At 36.9% G+C, this 17143-nt stretch overlaps 2 protein-coding genes, 6 non-coding genes and 5 pseudogenes across 8 annotated transcripts; 2 read left to right on the forward strand and 11 right to left on the reverse strand.

The window, feature by feature from the left end:
• Positions 1–5: 5 nt before the first annotated feature.
• Positions 6–3344, forward strand: LOC103932967 (ABC transporter G family member 20-like; the record flags this gene model as incomplete). The annotated part of the gene is made up of 2 exons (XM_009342620.2): positions 6–135; positions 2090–3344. Coding segments are annotated over 2 exons (1281 nt in total), but the record flags the coding sequence as incomplete, so codon positions are not given.
• A 1758-nt stretch (positions 3345–5102) lies between these two features.
• On the forward strand, positions 5103–10546 carry LOC103932963 (protein NLP8). The gene is made up of 6 exons (XM_048564019.1): positions 5103–5315; positions 6064–7106; positions 7361–7405; positions 7508–8227; positions 8587–8710; positions 9115–10546. The coding sequence occupies exons 2-6, from the start codon at positions 6147–6149 to the stop codon at positions 10164–10166; spliced, it is 2901 nt and encodes a 966-aa protein (XP_048419976.1). The 5' UTR covers positions 5103–5315; positions 6064–6146; the 3' UTR covers positions 10167–10546.
• A 1184-nt stretch (positions 10547–11730) lies between these two features.
• Positions 11731–11849, reverse strand: LOC125468371 (annotated as a pseudogene).
• Positions 11850–12131: 282 nt separating this feature from the next.
• On the reverse strand, positions 12132–12250 carry LOC125468367 (annotated as a pseudogene).
• A 529-nt stretch (positions 12251–12779) lies between these two features.
• Positions 12780–12898, reverse strand: LOC125468368 (annotated as a pseudogene).
• Positions 12899–13176: 278 nt separating this feature from the next.
• LOC125468370 lies at positions 13177–13295 on the reverse strand (annotated as a pseudogene).
• A 467-nt stretch (positions 13296–13762) lies between these two features.
• LOC125468374 lies at positions 13763–13881 on the reverse strand. Its single transcript, XR_007250765.1, has one exon. It is a non-coding gene; the product is annotated as a 5S ribosomal RNA (ribosomal RNA).
• A 270-nt stretch (positions 13882–14151) lies between these two features.
• Positions 14152–14270, reverse strand: LOC125468369 (annotated as a pseudogene).
• A 315-nt stretch (positions 14271–14585) lies between these two features.
• On the reverse strand, positions 14586–14704 carry LOC125468373. The gene has a single exon (XR_007250764.1). It is a non-coding gene; the product is annotated as a 5S ribosomal RNA (ribosomal RNA).
• A 331-nt stretch (positions 14705–15035) lies between these two features.
• LOC125468375 lies at positions 15036–15154 on the reverse strand. The gene has a single exon (XR_007250766.1). It is a non-coding gene; the product is annotated as a 5S ribosomal RNA (ribosomal RNA).
• Positions 15155–15410: 256 nt separating this feature from the next.
• Positions 15411–15529, reverse strand: LOC125468364. The gene has a single exon (XR_007250761.1). It is a non-coding gene; the product is annotated as a 5S ribosomal RNA (ribosomal RNA).
• Positions 15530–15780: 251 nt separating this feature from the next.
• Positions 15781–15899, reverse strand: LOC125468365. Its single transcript, XR_007250762.1, has one exon. It is a non-coding gene; the product is annotated as a 5S ribosomal RNA (ribosomal RNA).
• Positions 15900–16150: 251 nt separating this feature from the next.
• Positions 16151–16269, reverse strand: LOC125468372. The gene has a single exon (XR_007250763.1). It is a non-coding gene; the product is annotated as a 5S ribosomal RNA (ribosomal RNA).
• Between the last annotated feature and the right edge of the window lie 874 nt (positions 16270–17143).

A 17143-nucleotide genomic window follows, 5' to 3' on the forward strand; every position in this document is an offset into this window, starting at 1 on the left:
ATGGACAGACTGTGTACAGTGATTCGCGGGCTAATCTTCCAGTGTTTTTCGGAGAGTTTGGGCATCCGATTCCTGAGACTGAGAATCGGACTGAGTTCGCTCTCGACCTCATTCGAGAGCTCGAGGAAACCCCAGGTGACCTTTTCAATTAGGCTAAATTTTTTTACCAAATTTATTCACTATGCATGTGCCAATCAGTCGTATTTTATCTATTAGGTACAAGTAATATTCAAAGTAGGCATACATTTTAAGAAAAGAAACATAGGATAATTTGACAAATAAAAAATTGGGATCAAATTTAGTAGTGAGTGCAGTAGAGTTAGCATATGATTAGTTTTTCAAATTTTTGCATCAAATTAATTAGTGAAAATATGACTTTAGCCCTTTAAACTCAATTTTCTTCATAGAAAACCCTACATAACCTTTTTATTCAAAGAAAACCCAATGACTAGGATCCACATAAGCAAATTCATTAACTTCATATTAATTCACACATTTTACATTTTTCACATGCCTAAAATACCCCTATTACATACTTGATGTAGACAATTAATTGTAAGGAAATAGTAAATGATTTTGCAACAAGAAAAAAAAAAGACATTAATGTTAAAAATTTACTGCATTTTAATTTTTAAGAAAGGTTTTGAATTTTCATGAAACTATTCGATTCAATTCTTTCACCATACTCTTGAATACTTTTGGATTTATCCTTTTTTTTATTAATATATTAGAACATTGTATTTCATTATCTACATGCACATTAATTTACCTACGAACAATTATACCATGGGTGTAATATAATATCTCTTTTTTACAATGATGCAAAATAATGTTTATACCAACAACAAAATGTGCCTAACATATTTACTAATACATGGAAAATAATTTACCTATATTAAGAAGAAATGTAGTTCGATGCATAGTATTAAAAATACTATGTTACACCCATGTTTATACAACAATAAACATGCCTAACATATCTAACAATACATGAAAAATAATTTACCTACAAGTTAGAGAAATGTTATTTGGTTGGGTGTAGTATAAATTTTTTTAATAATTGGAAAAATTAAATATAACTAGGTGTAGTGTAATTTTTTATATATAATTAGAACAAATTAATTTACCTACCTACTCTTTGAAATGTTCATTTCCAATGATGCAAAATGTTCATTACCTAACTACAAATTAATTTCCAATAATTTACCTACAACATTTATACCATGGTTGTAATGTAATATCTTTCTTTACAATGATACAAAATATTGTATGTACCAACAACAAAACTTGCCTAACATAAGTACTTGTACATGGAAAATAATTTACCTATAACAAAAGAAATGCAATTTGATGTATAAAATCAACAATATTATGTTCCACTCATGTGTATACAACAACAAAACGTGTCTAACATATATAACAATACATAGAAAATAATTTACCTACAAGTTAGAGGAATGTTATTTGATTAAAAATATATAATATAGGTGTAGTATTTTTTTTTAAATAATTGGAACACACTAATTTACCTACCAATTAATATGGATAAAATTGCTACAAAATATATCACGAAAAAAAAAAACTAGTTTTCTAGTTTGACATAGATACGGTTAATGCAAACACTTTTTCATTTTATTTCACTTTTTCTACTACTTTTAATTTGGCATAAATTTAGGAATTTGGAAAAGGGACCATAAAGTATGAGTGGCATGAGTGTAAATAAATTGTATTAATAGGTCAATAATGTTCCTATATGTTTGCAAATTTTAAATTTGGGCTTAAACTAAATCTTTAAAGATAGATGAGTTTTTATCTAAAACTAATGAATTGTAAGGGTCAAAATCTAAACCACCCAATTAATTATACATGTTTATTTAATTCTTATTAATTGATATCGATATTTGTAGTTGATACATTTTTTTATAGCGAATTTAATCTAAATTACATGAAGGAGATTCCAACTTGACTGCAAAGAGGGTACATTAGCCTAGCTAACTCGGCTAAGCTCAAGTTTGCATTTACTCGACATTACTTGTGAAGTAAATTTGATTTGATGCTGACTATTTTACGTTTGGATGTTGCAAAACAGGTGGAACTAAGAGCTTGGTGGAATTCAACAAATCATGGCAGATCACCAAGAACCAACAAAAACAACGAGCAAACCAAAACAACTTGATGATCAACTCCAAGTGCAAGCCAAAGCTTTCTCTCAAAGATGCAATTAGTGCAAGCATCTCAAGAGGCAAACTAGTCTCCGGAGCACCAAATGACTCGAACCTCTCCTCCTCAGTCCCCACATTTGCCAACCCTTCTTGGATTGAAATGGCAGTCATCTCCAAACGCTCCCTCACAAACTCCCGAAGAATGCCCGAACTCTTCGGCATTCGCCTAGGCGCTGTCCTCGTCACGGGCATCATCCTAGCCACCATGTTTTGGCACCTAGACAGTTCCCCAAAAGGCATCAAAGAGCGCTTAGGGTTCTTCGCATTCACCATGTCCACTACATTCTACACTAGCGCTGAGGCCATCCCCAGCTTCCTCCAAGAACGCTACATTTTCATGCGCGAAACCGCATACAATGCCTACCGCCGGTCCTCATACGTCCTAGCTCATTCCCTAATCTCCATTCCCTCCCTAGCCTTCCTCTCCTTAACCTTTGCCGCCACGACCTTCTGGGCCGTGGGGCTCGCTGGCGGGCTCCATGGCTTCCTCTTCTTCTTTTTCACTATTTTCGCGGCCTTCTGGGCCGGAAGCTCATTCGTCACGTTCCTGTCAGGCGTCGTGACACAGGTCATGTTGGGGTACACAGTTGTGGTGGCAATTCTAGCCTACTTCCTACTCTTTAGTGGATTCTTCATAAGTAGAGATAAAATCCCACCCTATTGGCTTTGGTTTCACTACATGTCCCTAGTCAAGTACCCATATGAGGGTGCTTTGCAAAACGAGTTTGATGATCCAATCAAGTGCTTCGTGACGGGCACCCAGATGTTCGACAACTCACCACTAGGAGCCTTCCCGGTGGCGATGAAGTTGAAGCTTCTCAAGAGCATGAGCACAACTTTGGGCGTGAACATCACGGCGTCCACCTGCGTGACCACCGGAGCAGATATACTGAAGCAACAAGGGATCACGGACCTCAATAAATGGAGTTGCTTGTGGATCACCATTGCTTTGGGGTTCTTCTTTAGGATTCTCTTTTACCTTACCTTGTTGTTGGGCAGTAAAAATAAGAGGAGGTAAAAAAGAGAGGAGGAATTGTGAAATATTTCAGTCACAGCCATGTAATTCTGTAGTTGTACAAAACTTCTCTGATCATTATTTGCTTATTGATTTTCAGTGTCTAATTCCAAGTTTGCCATGTAAGTTTGTGATTCATACAACACATTGCTTGCGAATGATTTACACTTGGGAGGCTAATGGCACAAGGTTATACGAAAATTCTACTGTTTAATTGTATTTTACACCTTTTAGGTTTAAAACGATTTTCAAAATGGATCAGGAGATTTTAATTTTCTTATATTAGACCTTGGTGTTCAGAAATTTTATTAATTTTTACATTTTCAACGCTTTAAACATCTAATTCTTCTTCAAATTGATGCGTTTTTTTTTGCTTTTTTCTTTTGTCAAAGTGGTGCATATGTGACTTACATATTAGTTCATATATATAAGGGTCTCACACTCACCATATAATCAAGTTAATGAATGAGCAATCAATCAATCATATCAAAGACATAAATTGATACAATTTCAAAACAGTATGATGCAAAATGAGAACGTCTCATTTTAAAAATCACACAAAACTGAAAGAGTGTAAAATATAGTTAACCCAAAATTCTATCATAAGACCATATTCTACAACATGAGGTAAGCTTGGGTTAGTGATTAGCACCAGCTAAAATCTACAGCTACCACACTATCATGGCTTCGAAAATTGTTCCTGATCTTCGACTGTCATCACCACAGATTTGGTGTGACAATATTTCAGCAATCTCCTTGGAGTCTACCAAGTATTTCATTCTCCAACTCGCCATGTCGAGACATCAGCGAAAAAGTTACTCGAAAAGAGCTTACAGTTAGTTTTGTTGCCACACAAGATCAGATTGCTGGCTTTCTGACAAAAAGATCATCAACAACAAAATTTTATCTCCCTTAACGCAACCTGAAAACGAGTAGGTAACTAGTTATGAGATATGTGATTACATTCGAATTTGGAGTAGTCACATACTCAACAATTTTTGGAAACAAACGAAAAGAAAACGAAGACAAAACATAAACTCAACTAATCCCTCTCAAGGACTTGTTTAAGAATAAGAAAGAGAATCTCATGTAATTATCATGAAATAAGGTTTGATATCTCAAAACACGTTAAAGATGACACACTTCAATTAAAAAAAAAAAAAAAAATCTAAACTCAAATTAAGAACAAAATAATTATCAAACAATCTTGAATTTTCTTCAAGTGAAAGAACTGTCTAAAGAGTGATGCTATCTACCTACATTTTCTTATCTCTCATACACATCTCTTAATTTTTCCACCATCGAAACAAATAAATTTAAGAAGATTAATGAACAAAAGTTAACAAGAATATGGGAGGTATTAAAAAAAAAAAAGGTCGGTAAATAGGAAATATTTTTTCTCACCACTTTCAAGTGATGGTAACGCGCACCACTCTATTTATTACTGTTAGATGAGTTTAAATTTCAAAATCTGTTTAGTGGATAGACTTTTTGTCTCAAATGGGGCAAGGGATATGGATGTCAGGAAGTTTCGTTTTGTTTTGTTTTTGTTTTTGTTTTTTTTTTTTTTTGAACAAACGATATTATCTATACCAAAGGAAAAGCGGGTGGGCTTAGTCTCACACTGGGTTAGCAACAATATGGTACAAATTCACCTTTGACAAAATCGAATCTAAGACTTCTCACTTATAAGTGAATATGAATACTACTAGACCATAGTATTGACTGATAGATGTTAGAAACTTAAAAACAAAATTTATTTTTCCTTTTTTTTTTAATAGAAAAACTACAAACAAATTAAATTCGGCGGTTATTTCACAGAGCGAAATTTGGCGGTATCACAAACAACGGTATCTGCCGTCGACGTCACAAACAATGGTATCTGGCGTTATCATGTCACAACGAAATTTTCAATTCATTTTGTCTTCCTCAGTCCCGAACCTCCCTCAAAACATACACCCAGTCGGCTTGTCCTGCAACTCGCAACGACAGAATCATTTCTCTCTCTCTCTCTCCGAGAGTCCGGAAGCGTTGTTATGTCTAAAGCATAAAATTGGGGATTTTTCTTACCAGTCAAGGTAGGCACGTTTGACAAAAAAAAATGCAAGTTTTTAGAAATTAGGGTTTTGTTTTGGGTTCTTCTTCGTGTATTATTCACTGGTATGTTACTAAGCTTGCAAATTTTGAATTTTTATTTTATTTGTTATGGGGTTTTAACTGGTTTCGTGTAGTTTGAATTGATATGTTGAGCTAGGGATTAATAGATGCTGAGTTTTTGTTTGTTAATTTGATTTTTAGAGCTTTAGAGTTGTTGTTTTTGAAATTTGGTGGAATTTATGCTCCTCAATTCCTCTTTTTTTTTTTTTGTTTGAAAAAAAGAAGAAAAGAAATGGATTTGGTTTACTGTTGGTCTATTCAGATGAAGAATTGATATTTATTATTTACCTTTTTAAAATTTTGATCAAATTTGTTGGGTTCCAGTTCCACTAAGAATTTTGGATGCTCAAATAAGAGCTTATTTGTTCATGTTTTATTTTTTTGTTAACTGAAGTAATGAGTTTGGTCAGAACAGATGAGTTCTACTAAAAAAATTCTATGCTCATAATGTTCATGATTTTTTTGTTAACTAGAGTAACGAGTTCAGTCCGAATAGATGCATGGTAGTGTTTTGAGAATTTCACTAATAAACACAAACTGATAGTGTTAAGATGCGATGGTGTTTAATATATCCTTATTGTTAATGTTAGATAACTGGATCCGAAATTCATAGCAGGTTCCATTTGGTGTTTATCATACTTACCATGCTTAGTGCCTTTTTTTCTGCAGCTTGAAATGCCTCATTGAGACGATTGATATGGCAATACACGGCTAATTATTTGGTCAAATTATAACAGGGTTTTAATCTGAATATGGATTATCACTTTTTGCCTAAAGATAAGGGAAACAATCATTGGGCATCTGCCGGAGCTCAGGTTGAGAATTTGGCATCTTTTGATGGTGGAACAACGATCCAGATCCCAGAGGATATGTTTAATAACATTTCTGAGCTTATGAACTTTGATACTTATTCTGGATGGTGCAGCCCAGCAGCAACGGACCAGATTGCAGCCTCTTTAGGGGTGCCATCATGTACATCAGTGACCTATGCACCTTTTTACGCCTTGAATTTTGTAGAACCGAATGGTGAGCAAAGTGGTGCTGGAACTTTCAACGTTGGGGAAAATTTCAGTTGTGGAGACAAAATTGTGTTTGATCAAATGGGGACCCCCCAATATGGGGTGTCAACTGATTCCGATGAGGCTAATGACTCAGCTATTAAGTTAAATAATAGTTCTTTTCAACACAATAATCCCATGGACATGGAAAGGTATATGATCTATAGGCCACCTGGGTTGTCACTTAATGAGAAGATGCTTAAGGCACTGTCGATGTTTAAAGAGACTTCCAGTGGGGGTATTTTAGCGCAATTATGGGTTCCCATGAAGCATGGTGATCAGTACTTATTAAGCACTTGTGAGCAACCCTATTTGCTTGACCATATTCTTGCAGGGTATCGTGAAGTCTCAAGGATGTTTACGTTCTCTACAAAAGGAAAACAGAGTTCTATTTTGGGTCTTCCTGGCCGTGTATTTGTCTCCAAAATTCCAGAGTGGACTTCAAACGTTATTTTTTACAATAAGACTGAGTACCTACGGGTGGATTATGCAGCTAATCATCAAGTTCGTGGATCAATTGCTTTACCGATTTTTGATTTTGACATGGAAATGTCCTGCTGCGCTGTATTGGAACTCGTCAGTACAAAAGCGAAGGCCAATTTTGATACAGAGATGGAAATAGTTTGCAGGTGCGCTCCAGGTCAGTTTCTTCTCGTTTAACAAACACACACATACCATATGCAAATGATTGATGCATATCCTTCTTCTTCTCTTTTTAAGCTTTTAGGTTCATGTTAGTGGAATTAGTAGATGTAATGAATGCCCTAAAAGTTACATTTACTAATTTTTGTGTGGTGCTTCCCAAGCTTTTGTACAAATGATACTACCCTATATGTTTTAATGTGTTAATTAATGATGTCAATGTTAAAGTGTAAAAATTAATATATTTTGATGGCAATTATTTGCAGGCCGTTAATTTGAGGACCAATGCGCCACTCCGACTTCTTCCCCAGGTACATGTCAGAATATGTTGTTTATTTCTTTGTTATTTATTTATGTCATAATATTTTCCTTACTAAAATTTTATGAACTTATAAGAGAACTTTTTCTCACAGTGCCTCTCAGAGAACCAAAGAGCTGCTTTAACTGAAATAAGTGATGTCTTACGGGTTGTATGTCATGCGCATTTATTGCCATTGGCTATGACCTGGATTCCTTGTTGCTACTCTGAGGGTAATGGTGATGAAATTAAAAGAGTACGTGCCAAAGGGGGTATTACAAATTCAAATGAGAAATGTATAATATGCATCGAGGAAACAGCTTGTTATGTAAATGATAGCAGAATGCAAGGCTTTGTGCATGCATGTGCAGAACATCATCTTGAGGAAGGGGAGGGAATTGCTGGGAAAGCACTTCAATCAAATCATCCGTTCTTCATTAATGATGTTAAGGTGTATGATATATGTGAATATCCACTTGTTCATCATGCACGCAAGTATGGTTTGAATGCTGCCGTTGCAATCAAGCTAAGGAGCACCTACACCGGTGATGATGACTATATATTGGAGTTTTTTCTCCCTGTCAATGTCAAGGGGAGTACAGAACAACAACTTCTGTTAAACAACCTCTCAGGTACCATGCAGAAAATTTGTAAAAGTTTAAGGACAGCTTCAGATGCAGAATTAGTTGGGTTAGAAGGCACCAACACTAGGTTCCCACAGAGGCATTCTCGGACAACACTGTCAGATAGTGAAATGAAATCAGCGAAGAATGTCACCTCTAATGTTTTTAATCGAAAAAATGGGGGAATCAAAAGAGATAATCCTCCTGGAAAGGTATTGCTTTTATAAAGGAACAATATTGTGGATAAATTATTGATACATTATGAACTTCGTTATTGACTAGTGGAGGTGCATCTTAGTCTCTATCTTAAATATTATGTTATAAATTTATGTGGGAGACTCACCTCATCTTCTATGTTCTGCATTGGGTCCTTATGACCACATTATCCTTATGTTTCTTATTACTGGTTGAAATTAAACTTCTCCATGATTTTGTTTCTTTAAGTATGGAAACACTGAAATGGTCCTTATTATCGCTACTTGGAAAGCTTTGTTGTTATAATGTTTCATTGTTGGATCTTCACTTGAGGAATATTGTGGGAGGGATAACTTTTATATTGTTCTTTGTATAGGCACCGAGTGGATCAAGAAGGCAGGTGGAGAAAAAGCGAACTACAACAGGGAAAAATGTGAGCTTGAGTGTTTTACAGCAATACTTCTCTGGTAGTCTCAAGGATGCTGCAAAAAGTATAGGAGGTGAGAGACAAGCATGACGAATCTACTTATTGTTGGATTTGATGCTTTACTAGTTAAATCAAAAGAAGATGTTTATATTTTTCAGAATCTATATGAGCTTTAATCAACTCATTATAATAAGTAACTTCACATATTCTCTAACTCATTATAATAAGTAACTTCACGTATTCTCTATTGATTATTAAGCTGTTCTGTGATAAGCTGCAGATGGAGCTTATTTTTCTACGCTCAGTATTTTTCTTATAGAATCATATATCTCCTCCATGCTAGAGTCTAGTCAGTCCATGTATAGAAAACATTTACTATCAAGTTTTGATTCAAATTATCATTTTTATTTTTAAGTATAATTCTTGCTAATCTATTGAAAGGATTTCTTTATTTAACATATCATTGTCTTTTGGCAGTTTGCCCCACTACGCTAAAAAGGATATGCAGACAACATGGTATCATGAAATGGCCATCTCGTAAAATAAGTAAGGTGAACCGTTCATTGGAGAAAATACAGACTGTGCTTGATTCTGTTCAGGGGGTGGATGGAGGATTGAAGTATGACCCAACTACTGGGAGGTTTGTGGCAACGGGATCCATCATTCAAGAAGTTGATGCGCCCCAAAATATTTTATTTCCCAAGAAGAATCTGCATGTTGAGAACTCTGAACCAGTTACCCAAGATCTTGTTTCAGTATCTTCGTTGTCTATCAATAATGGTGAGATTTTGACTGTTAAGTTGGAAAAGGATGGAAGTTGTGTTCCAACTTCTCATGAGAATGAGGTAAAAAATCAGAGCATCCCTCTCATGCCTCAAGGGGATTCCAAGCCCATTGCAATAGATTTTGGGTCATGTGATCCTATTAACCGTGGGACAACACCTGATACAAAGGGCTCTTATCTTGCAAAAGAAGTTAATAACTGGGGTTACACTCAGAACTCTGACTGCCACTTTGTGTCTCAGAGCTCAGGCTTCTTGGTTGCTACTGATGAGATGGATATGGGAGTACATGGAAATGGTGGAATTGTTGAATATAACCAGCATAGTTCTTCGAGCTTGACAGATTCATCAAATGGCTTTGGTTCAATAATGCAGGGCTACTCATCAAGCTCTCAGAGCTTTGAGGAGCATAAGCACCCACAAGTCGAGACAACCACCGGTGAGAATGGGTCAAAAATAATTGTGAAAGCTACTTATATAGAGGATATAATCAGGTTCAAGTTTGAGCCTTCTCTTGGGTGCCTTCGACTGTATGAAGAGGTTGCAAAGAGGTTGAAGTTGCAAAATGGGACATTCCAACTTAGGTATTTGGATGACGAAGAGGAATGGGTGATGTTAGTCTGTGATGCAGATTTGCAGGAGTGTCTTGAGATATTGGATGACATCGGGACACGTTGTGTGAAGTTCCTGGTCCGTGATATAACTTTTGGCATGGGCAGTTCTGGCAGTAGCAACTTTCTAGGGTAAATTTTGTGTCTGCTTTTGTAGTATTACTTGATAGGAATTTTCCGTTAGCTTTATGGGTTCTACTTCCTATGTGTACTTCTATGGAGGTGAGGGGACGTCGATGAGATGGCCACTATATCTTGGATGTCATTGCTCCTTCCTAATATTAGCAGGTTGGATATTGTACGAGTTTGGAAGTAAGCAATGAGAAGATATGACCTATATGATCCATATTACAGTAAGTTCTATATGTTAGAGTGGATGTAGTCATAGTCATAGAAAGGCTAGAGGGGTATTAATCTGCAATGCTTAATCCCCATTTTGTACAGATTATATACGCGTATATATATATGTGTGTGTGTGTGTGTGTGTGTGAATTGACTGAGATAAAATTTCCACAACGTGAAACAATTTTATCTTTTAATTCAGTTTGTTCTTAGGGAATAGTATTTTAGTCCACAATGTGCTAGGTAAGTATAGTTCAGTTCTTTCACCCCCACTGATGAAGTGAATGATGCACCTGCTTTGAACCTTGCTGATGTTAGGATTGCAATGGGGCATTTCTCTGGAACTGAGGTATTTATTTAGTTATTTTCTTCTGTTCAATCATACTTTCGGCGCTTGTTATTATTCCCTTATTTGGTAACTTATGTTTGATTTTCTTCTTTCTTCCAACTTCTTGCATTGTGTTGCTACATTTTGTACGAATTCACCTGAGAATGTTCTTACTAATTTTCGCTTGGAACTTGATTATGCTTTGACAGGATTGGGATGTGCGCTGCACTGGCAACTGTAGGCGGATTCATCATTTGGCGTACACATTGTTTTTCTTGAGTTTTAATCTCAGTGGGGATGGCCACTCCCGTGTCAAACACTCCCAGCTCGCCAAACGGGGATAGTCTCAGATTTTCTCCTTTGATATAATCCTGTGATGATTTTCATGGTGGAAAAGTGAAAGCTTCAACGCTTCGTTGTGTTGCTTGCCATCAAAATGTTCAAACTCTCTCAGAGCACACTACGTGCTTTCTGAGAACGGAAGCCTCTTGTCAATGTGCCATATGGGTCAACTCCTGTCTCCTCGTGGTTGTCTGTTTCGTTTGTCCTGCAGTTCTCGATGCTCTATGCGCCATTCTTTGTTCAAGTATTCGGTGTTGTGCCCCTGTGATAGAACTAGTGGCTGCTGGTTTTCGTCCAGATATTTTCGCTAGGCCTAATTTATTTTTTCGTTCAACACTATTTTGGTTGTGAAAACTGGTTGACTTTTTTTTTTTTTTTTCCTGTGCATGTGAGTTGGTATGATTGCATCCATTAGTCTATGACTTGTAATTGTACATAATCATTTCTTTGGCCATGACCCCGTAACCTTTATGCATGTGCAAATCACACCGGCTCCAAACAATCGCACCAAATTCAAAAATATTAATCAAGACGATCCCTTGAAATTCAAAAAACAGAACTAATAGTCTTTCCCATTCTTTTCTCTCATCTTCCAAGCACGAGACTCGGTTATCCACAACGCGGGCCACATATAAGTTGCTAAAAATACGTAAAAACAAATTATGAAAAATAAAAAATAAAAAGGTGGGGGATGCAACACTAGGACTTTCCAAGAGATTATCTATCATAGTACTACTGTTGCCCAAACTTGCTTAACTTTGGAGTTTTGATGGGATTCGGTGCATTTGACTTGGTATGATTGCATCCGTTAGTCTACGACTTGTAATTGTATATAACAATTTCTTTGGCCAAGACCGCGTAACCTTTCTGCATGTGCAAATCACATCGGCTCCAAACGATCGCACCAAATTCAAAAATATTAATCAAGACGATCCCTCGAAATTCAAAAAACAGAACTAATAGTCTTTCCCATTCTTTTCTCTCATCCCCAAGCACGAGACTCGGTTATCCACAACGCGCGCTACATATAAGCCGCTAAAAATACGCAAAAGGAATTATGAAAAAAAAAAAAAAATTAAAAAAGGTGGGCGGATGCAACACGAGGACTTCCCACGAGGGCATCCATCCTAGTACTACTCTCGCGCAAAGTCGCTTAACTTCGGACTTTTGATGGGATCTGGTGCATGTGAGTTGGTATGATTGCATCTGTTAGTCTACGACTTGTAATTGTACATAACCATTTCTTCCGCCACCGAAACCTTTATGCATGTGCAAATCAAATCGGCTCCAAACGATCGCACCAAATTCAAAAATATTAATCAAGACGATCCCTCGAAATTCAAAAAACAAAATAAATAGTCTTTCCCATTCCTTTCTCTCTTATCCCAAGCAAGAGACTTGGTTATCCACGATACACGTCACATATAAGCCGCTAAAAATATGCAAAAAGGAATTATGAAAAAAAAAAAAAAGTGAGGAGATGCAACATAACCATTTCTTCGACCATGACCCCGTAACCTTTATGAATGTGCAAATCACACCAGCTCCAAATGATCGCATCAAATTCTAAAATATTAATCAAAACGATCCATCGAAATTCAAAAAACAGAATTAATACTCCTTCCCATTCCTTTCTCTCGTCTCGCAAGCACGAGACTTTAATATCCACGAAGTGGGCCACACAAAAGCCGCTAAAAATACGCAAAAAGGAATTATGAAAAAAAAAAAAGGGGGGGGGGGATGCAACACGAGGACTTCCCAGGAGGTCACCCATCCTAGTACTACTCTCGCCCAAACTCGCTTAAATTCGAAGTTCTGATGGGAACTAATGCATATGAATTATTATCATTGCATCAAATTAGTCTACGACTTGTAATTGTATATAACCATTTCTTTGGCCATGACCCCGTAACCTTTAGGCAAGTGCAAATAACACCGGCTCCAAACGATCGCACCATATTCAAAAATATTAATCAAGACGATCCTTCGACATTCAAAAAATAAAATTAATCGTCTTCTTCATTGCTTTCTTTCATCTCCCAAGCACGAGACTTGGTTATCCACGACGCGCGCCACATATAAGCCGCTAAAAATACGGAAAAAAAAAGAGAGGAAAAAAAAAGAAAAAGGTGGGGGGATGCAAAACGAGGACTTCCCAGGAGGTCACCCATCCTAGCGCTACTGTTGCCCAAACTCGCTTAGCATTGGAGTTCTAATGGGATCCGGTGCATGTGAGTTGGTATGATTGCATGTGCAAATTACATCGGCTCTAAACGATCGCACCATAATCAAAAATATTAATCAAGACGATCCTTCGAAATTCAAAAAACAAAATAAATAGTCTTTCCCATTCCATTCTCTCATCTCCCAAGCAAGAGACTCCGTTATCCACGACGCGCGTCTTATATAAGCCGCTAAAAATACGCAAAAAGGAATTATGAAAAATAAAAAAAAAGTGAGGGGATGCAACATAACCATTTCTTTGGCCATGACCCTGTAACCTTTACGTATGTGCAAATCACACCGGCTCCAAATGATTGCATCAAATTCCAAAATATTAATCAAAACGACCTCTCGAAATTCAAAAAACAAATTAATAGTCCTTCCCATACCTTTCTCTCATCTCGCAAGCACGAGACTTGAATATCCACGACGCACGCCACACATAAGCCGCTAAAAATACCAAAAAAACGAAAAGAAAAGAAAAAAAAAAAGGTGGGGGGATGCAACACGAGGACTTCCCAGGAGGTCACCCATCCTAGTACTACTCTCGCCCAAACTCGTTTAACATTGGAGTTCTGATGGGATCCGGTGCATGTGAGTTGGTATGATCGCATCCCTTTGCCTATGACTTGTAATTCTATATAACCATTTCTTTGGCCATGACCTCGTAACCTTTATTCATTTGCAAATTACTTCGGTTCTAAACGATCCCACCATATTCAAAAATATTAATCAAGACGATCCGTCGAAATTCACATAATAAAATTAATTGTCTTTTTTATTGCTTTCTCTCATCTTCCAAGCATAAGACTCGGTTATCCACGACGTGGGCCACATATAAGCCGCTAAAAATACGGAAAAAAAAAAAGAAAAAGAAAAAGGTGGCGGGATGCAACACAAGGAGTTCCCAGGAGGTCACACATCCTAGTACTACTCTCACCCAAACTCTCTCAACTTCGGAGTTTTGATGAGATCCGATGCATGTGGGTTGGTATGATGGCATACTTTAGTCTATGACTTGTAATTGCATAAAACCATTTCTTTGGCCATGACCTCGTAACCTTTATTCATGCGCAAATTACTTCGGTTCTAAACAATCACACCATATTCAAAAATATTAATCAAGACGATCCGTCGAAATTCAAAAAATAAAATTAATTAACATTAATCAAGACGATCCTTCGCAATTCAAAAAATAAAATTAATTGTCTTTTTTATTGCTTTCTCTCATCTCCCAAGCACGAGACTCGGTTATCCACGACGCGAGTCACATATAAGCCGCTAAAAATACAAAAAAAAAAAAAAAAAAAAAAAGGTGGGGGGATGCAACACGAGGACTTCCTAGGAAGTCACCCATCCTAGTACTACTCTCGCCCAAACTCGCTTAACTTCGGAGTTCTGATGGGATCCGGTGCATGTGAGTTGGTATGATCGCATCCGTTAGTCTTTCCCTTGTAATTCCATATAACCATTTCTTTGCCCGTGACCTTGTAACCTTTATTCATGTGCAAATTCTAAACGATCGCATCATATTCAAAAATATTAACCAAGACGATCTTTTGAAATTTAAAAAATAAAATTAATTTTCTTTTTTTATTGCTTTCTCTCATCTCCCAAGATCCCCACTCGGCGCCCCTCATATAAGCCGCTAAAAATACTAAAAAATAATTAAAAAAAAAAAACCAAAAAAGCCGAGACTCGGTTATCCACGACGCGAGTCACATATAAGCCGCTAAAAATACAAAAAAAAAAAAAAAAAAAAAAGGTGGGGGGATGCAACACGAGGACTTCCCAGGAGGTCACCCATCCTAGTACTACTCTCGCCCAAACTCGCTTAACTTCGGAGTTCTGATGGGATTCGGTGCATGTGAGTTGGTATGATCGTATCCGTTAGTTTTCCCTTGTAATTCCATATAACCATTTCTTTGCCCGTGACCTCGTAACCTTTATTCATGTGCAAATTCTAAACGATCGCATCATATTCAAAAATATTAACCAAGACGACCTTTCGAAGTTTAAAAAATAAAATTAATTTTCTTTTTTTATTGCTTTCTCTCATCTCCCGAGATCCCCACTCGGCGCCCCTCATACAAGCCGCTAAAAATACTAAAAAAAAAAAAAAAAAAAAAAACCAGAAAAGGTGGGGGGATGCAACACGAGGACTTCCCAGGAGGTCACCCATCCTAGTACTACTCTCGCCCAAACTCGCTTAACTTCGGAGTTCTGATGGGATCCGGTGCATGTGAGTTGGTATGATCGCATCCGTTAGTCTTTTCCTTGTAATTCCATATAACCATTTCTTTGCCCGTGACCTCGTAACCTTTATTCATGTGCAAATTCTAAACGATCGCATCATATTCAAAAATATTAACCAAGACGACCTTTCGAAGTTCAAAAAATAAAATTAATTTTCTTTTTTCATTGCTTTCTCTCATCTCCCAAGATCCCCACTCAGCGCCCCTCATATAAGCCGCTAAAAATACTAAAAAAAAAAAAAAAAACCAGAAAAGGTGGGGGGATGCAACACGAGAACTTCCCAGGAGGTCACCCATCCTAGTACTACTCTCGCCCAAACTCGCTTAAATTCGGAGTTCTGATGGGATACGGTGCATGTGAGTTGGTATGATCGCATCCGTTAGTCTTTCCCTTGTAATTCCATATAACCATTTCTTTGCCCGTGACCTCGTAACCTTTATTCATGTGCAAATTCTAAACGATCGCATCATATTCAAAAATATTAACCAAGACGACCTTTCGAAGTTCAAAAAATAAAATTAATTTTCTTTTTTCATTGCTTTCTCTCATCTCCCAAGATCCCCACTCAGCGCCCCTCATATAAGCCGCTAAAAATACTAAAAAAAAAGAAAAAAACCAGAAAAGGTGGGGGGATGCAACACGAGAACTTCCCAGGAGGTCACCCATCCTAGTACTACTCTCGCCCAAACTCGCTTAACTTCGGAGTTCTGATGGGATCCGATGCATGTGAGTTGGTATGATCGCATCTGTTAATCTTTCCCTTGTAATTCCATATAACCATTTCTTTGCCCGTGACCTCGTAACCTTTATTCATGTGCAAATTCTAAACGATTGCATCATATTCAAAAATATTAACCAAGACGATCTTTCGAAGTTAAAAAAATAAAATTAATTTTCTTTTTTTATTGCTTTCTCTCATCTAATATTAACCAAGACGATCTTTCGAAGTTCAAAAAATAAAATTAATTTTCTTTTTTTATTGCTTTCTCTCATCTCCCAAGATCCTCACTCGGCGCCCCTCATATAAGCCGCTAAAAATACTAAAAAAAAAAAAAAAAAAAAAAAAAAAAAACCAGAAAAAGTGGGGGATGCAACATGAAAACTTCCCAAGGCCCATCTATGATCTTTTTGTTATTCCCATATACTCCCATAACTTTACTGTCGGTTTTGTATTTACACTACTATTTATAAGGCGCTTGTGGGTGCTTGACTTCGTCAATGTGGGACTGTGTTCTCTTTCCTTTCAAGTTCTTATAATACCCGACGTTTATATGCCAACAATGGAGCCACCTTATTCCATAGCAAGCTTATGCCCTGCCGATATCCCTGTGAGTGTGAATGGCAGATGTCGCTCCATCCACCAGCTGAATTAGAACGCGCTGCAAACAAATCATGGCAGATGGCACTCCCTCAACCTTCTGGAATATGCACTTTGTTATCACTAAATTAGGTGCTTAGATCATCTTCTTTTCTTTTTTACTTTAAAATGTTATTTTGTTACAATATAAATTTCTACTATATTTATAAACTTTAAAATTGGGGTTCAAAAAAATTACATGTTCTCTGGTTCTTTTGGTCCCAGAAATTTGAAACTCCGAAGAGCATCTCTAGTTGGAGCTCAT

This window comes from the organism of the source record quoted next, unplaced genomic scaffold (genome assembly GCF_019419815.1).
Source record: "Pyrus x bretschneideri cultivar Hongxiangsu unplaced genomic scaffold, Pyrus_bretschneideri_v1 Contig371, whole genome shotgun sequence".
NCBI classification, from domain to species: Eukaryota; Viridiplantae; Streptophyta; class Magnoliopsida; order Rosales; family Rosaceae; genus Pyrus; species Pyrus x bretschneideri.

Coding starts and splice junctions, on each gene's coding strand:
- LOC103932963 (XM_048564019.1), top strand. CDS start 6,147: ATGGATTATCACTTTTTGCCTAAAGATAAGGGAAACAATCATTGGGCA. Junction 7,107..7,360: donor CTCCAGGTCAGTTTCTTCTC/GTTTAACAAACA, acceptor AATTATTTGCAG/GCCGTTAATTTGAGGACCAA. Junction 7,406..7,507: donor CACTCCGACTTCTTCCCCAG/GTACATGTCAGA, acceptor TTTTTCTCACAG/TGCCTCTCAGAGAACCAAAG.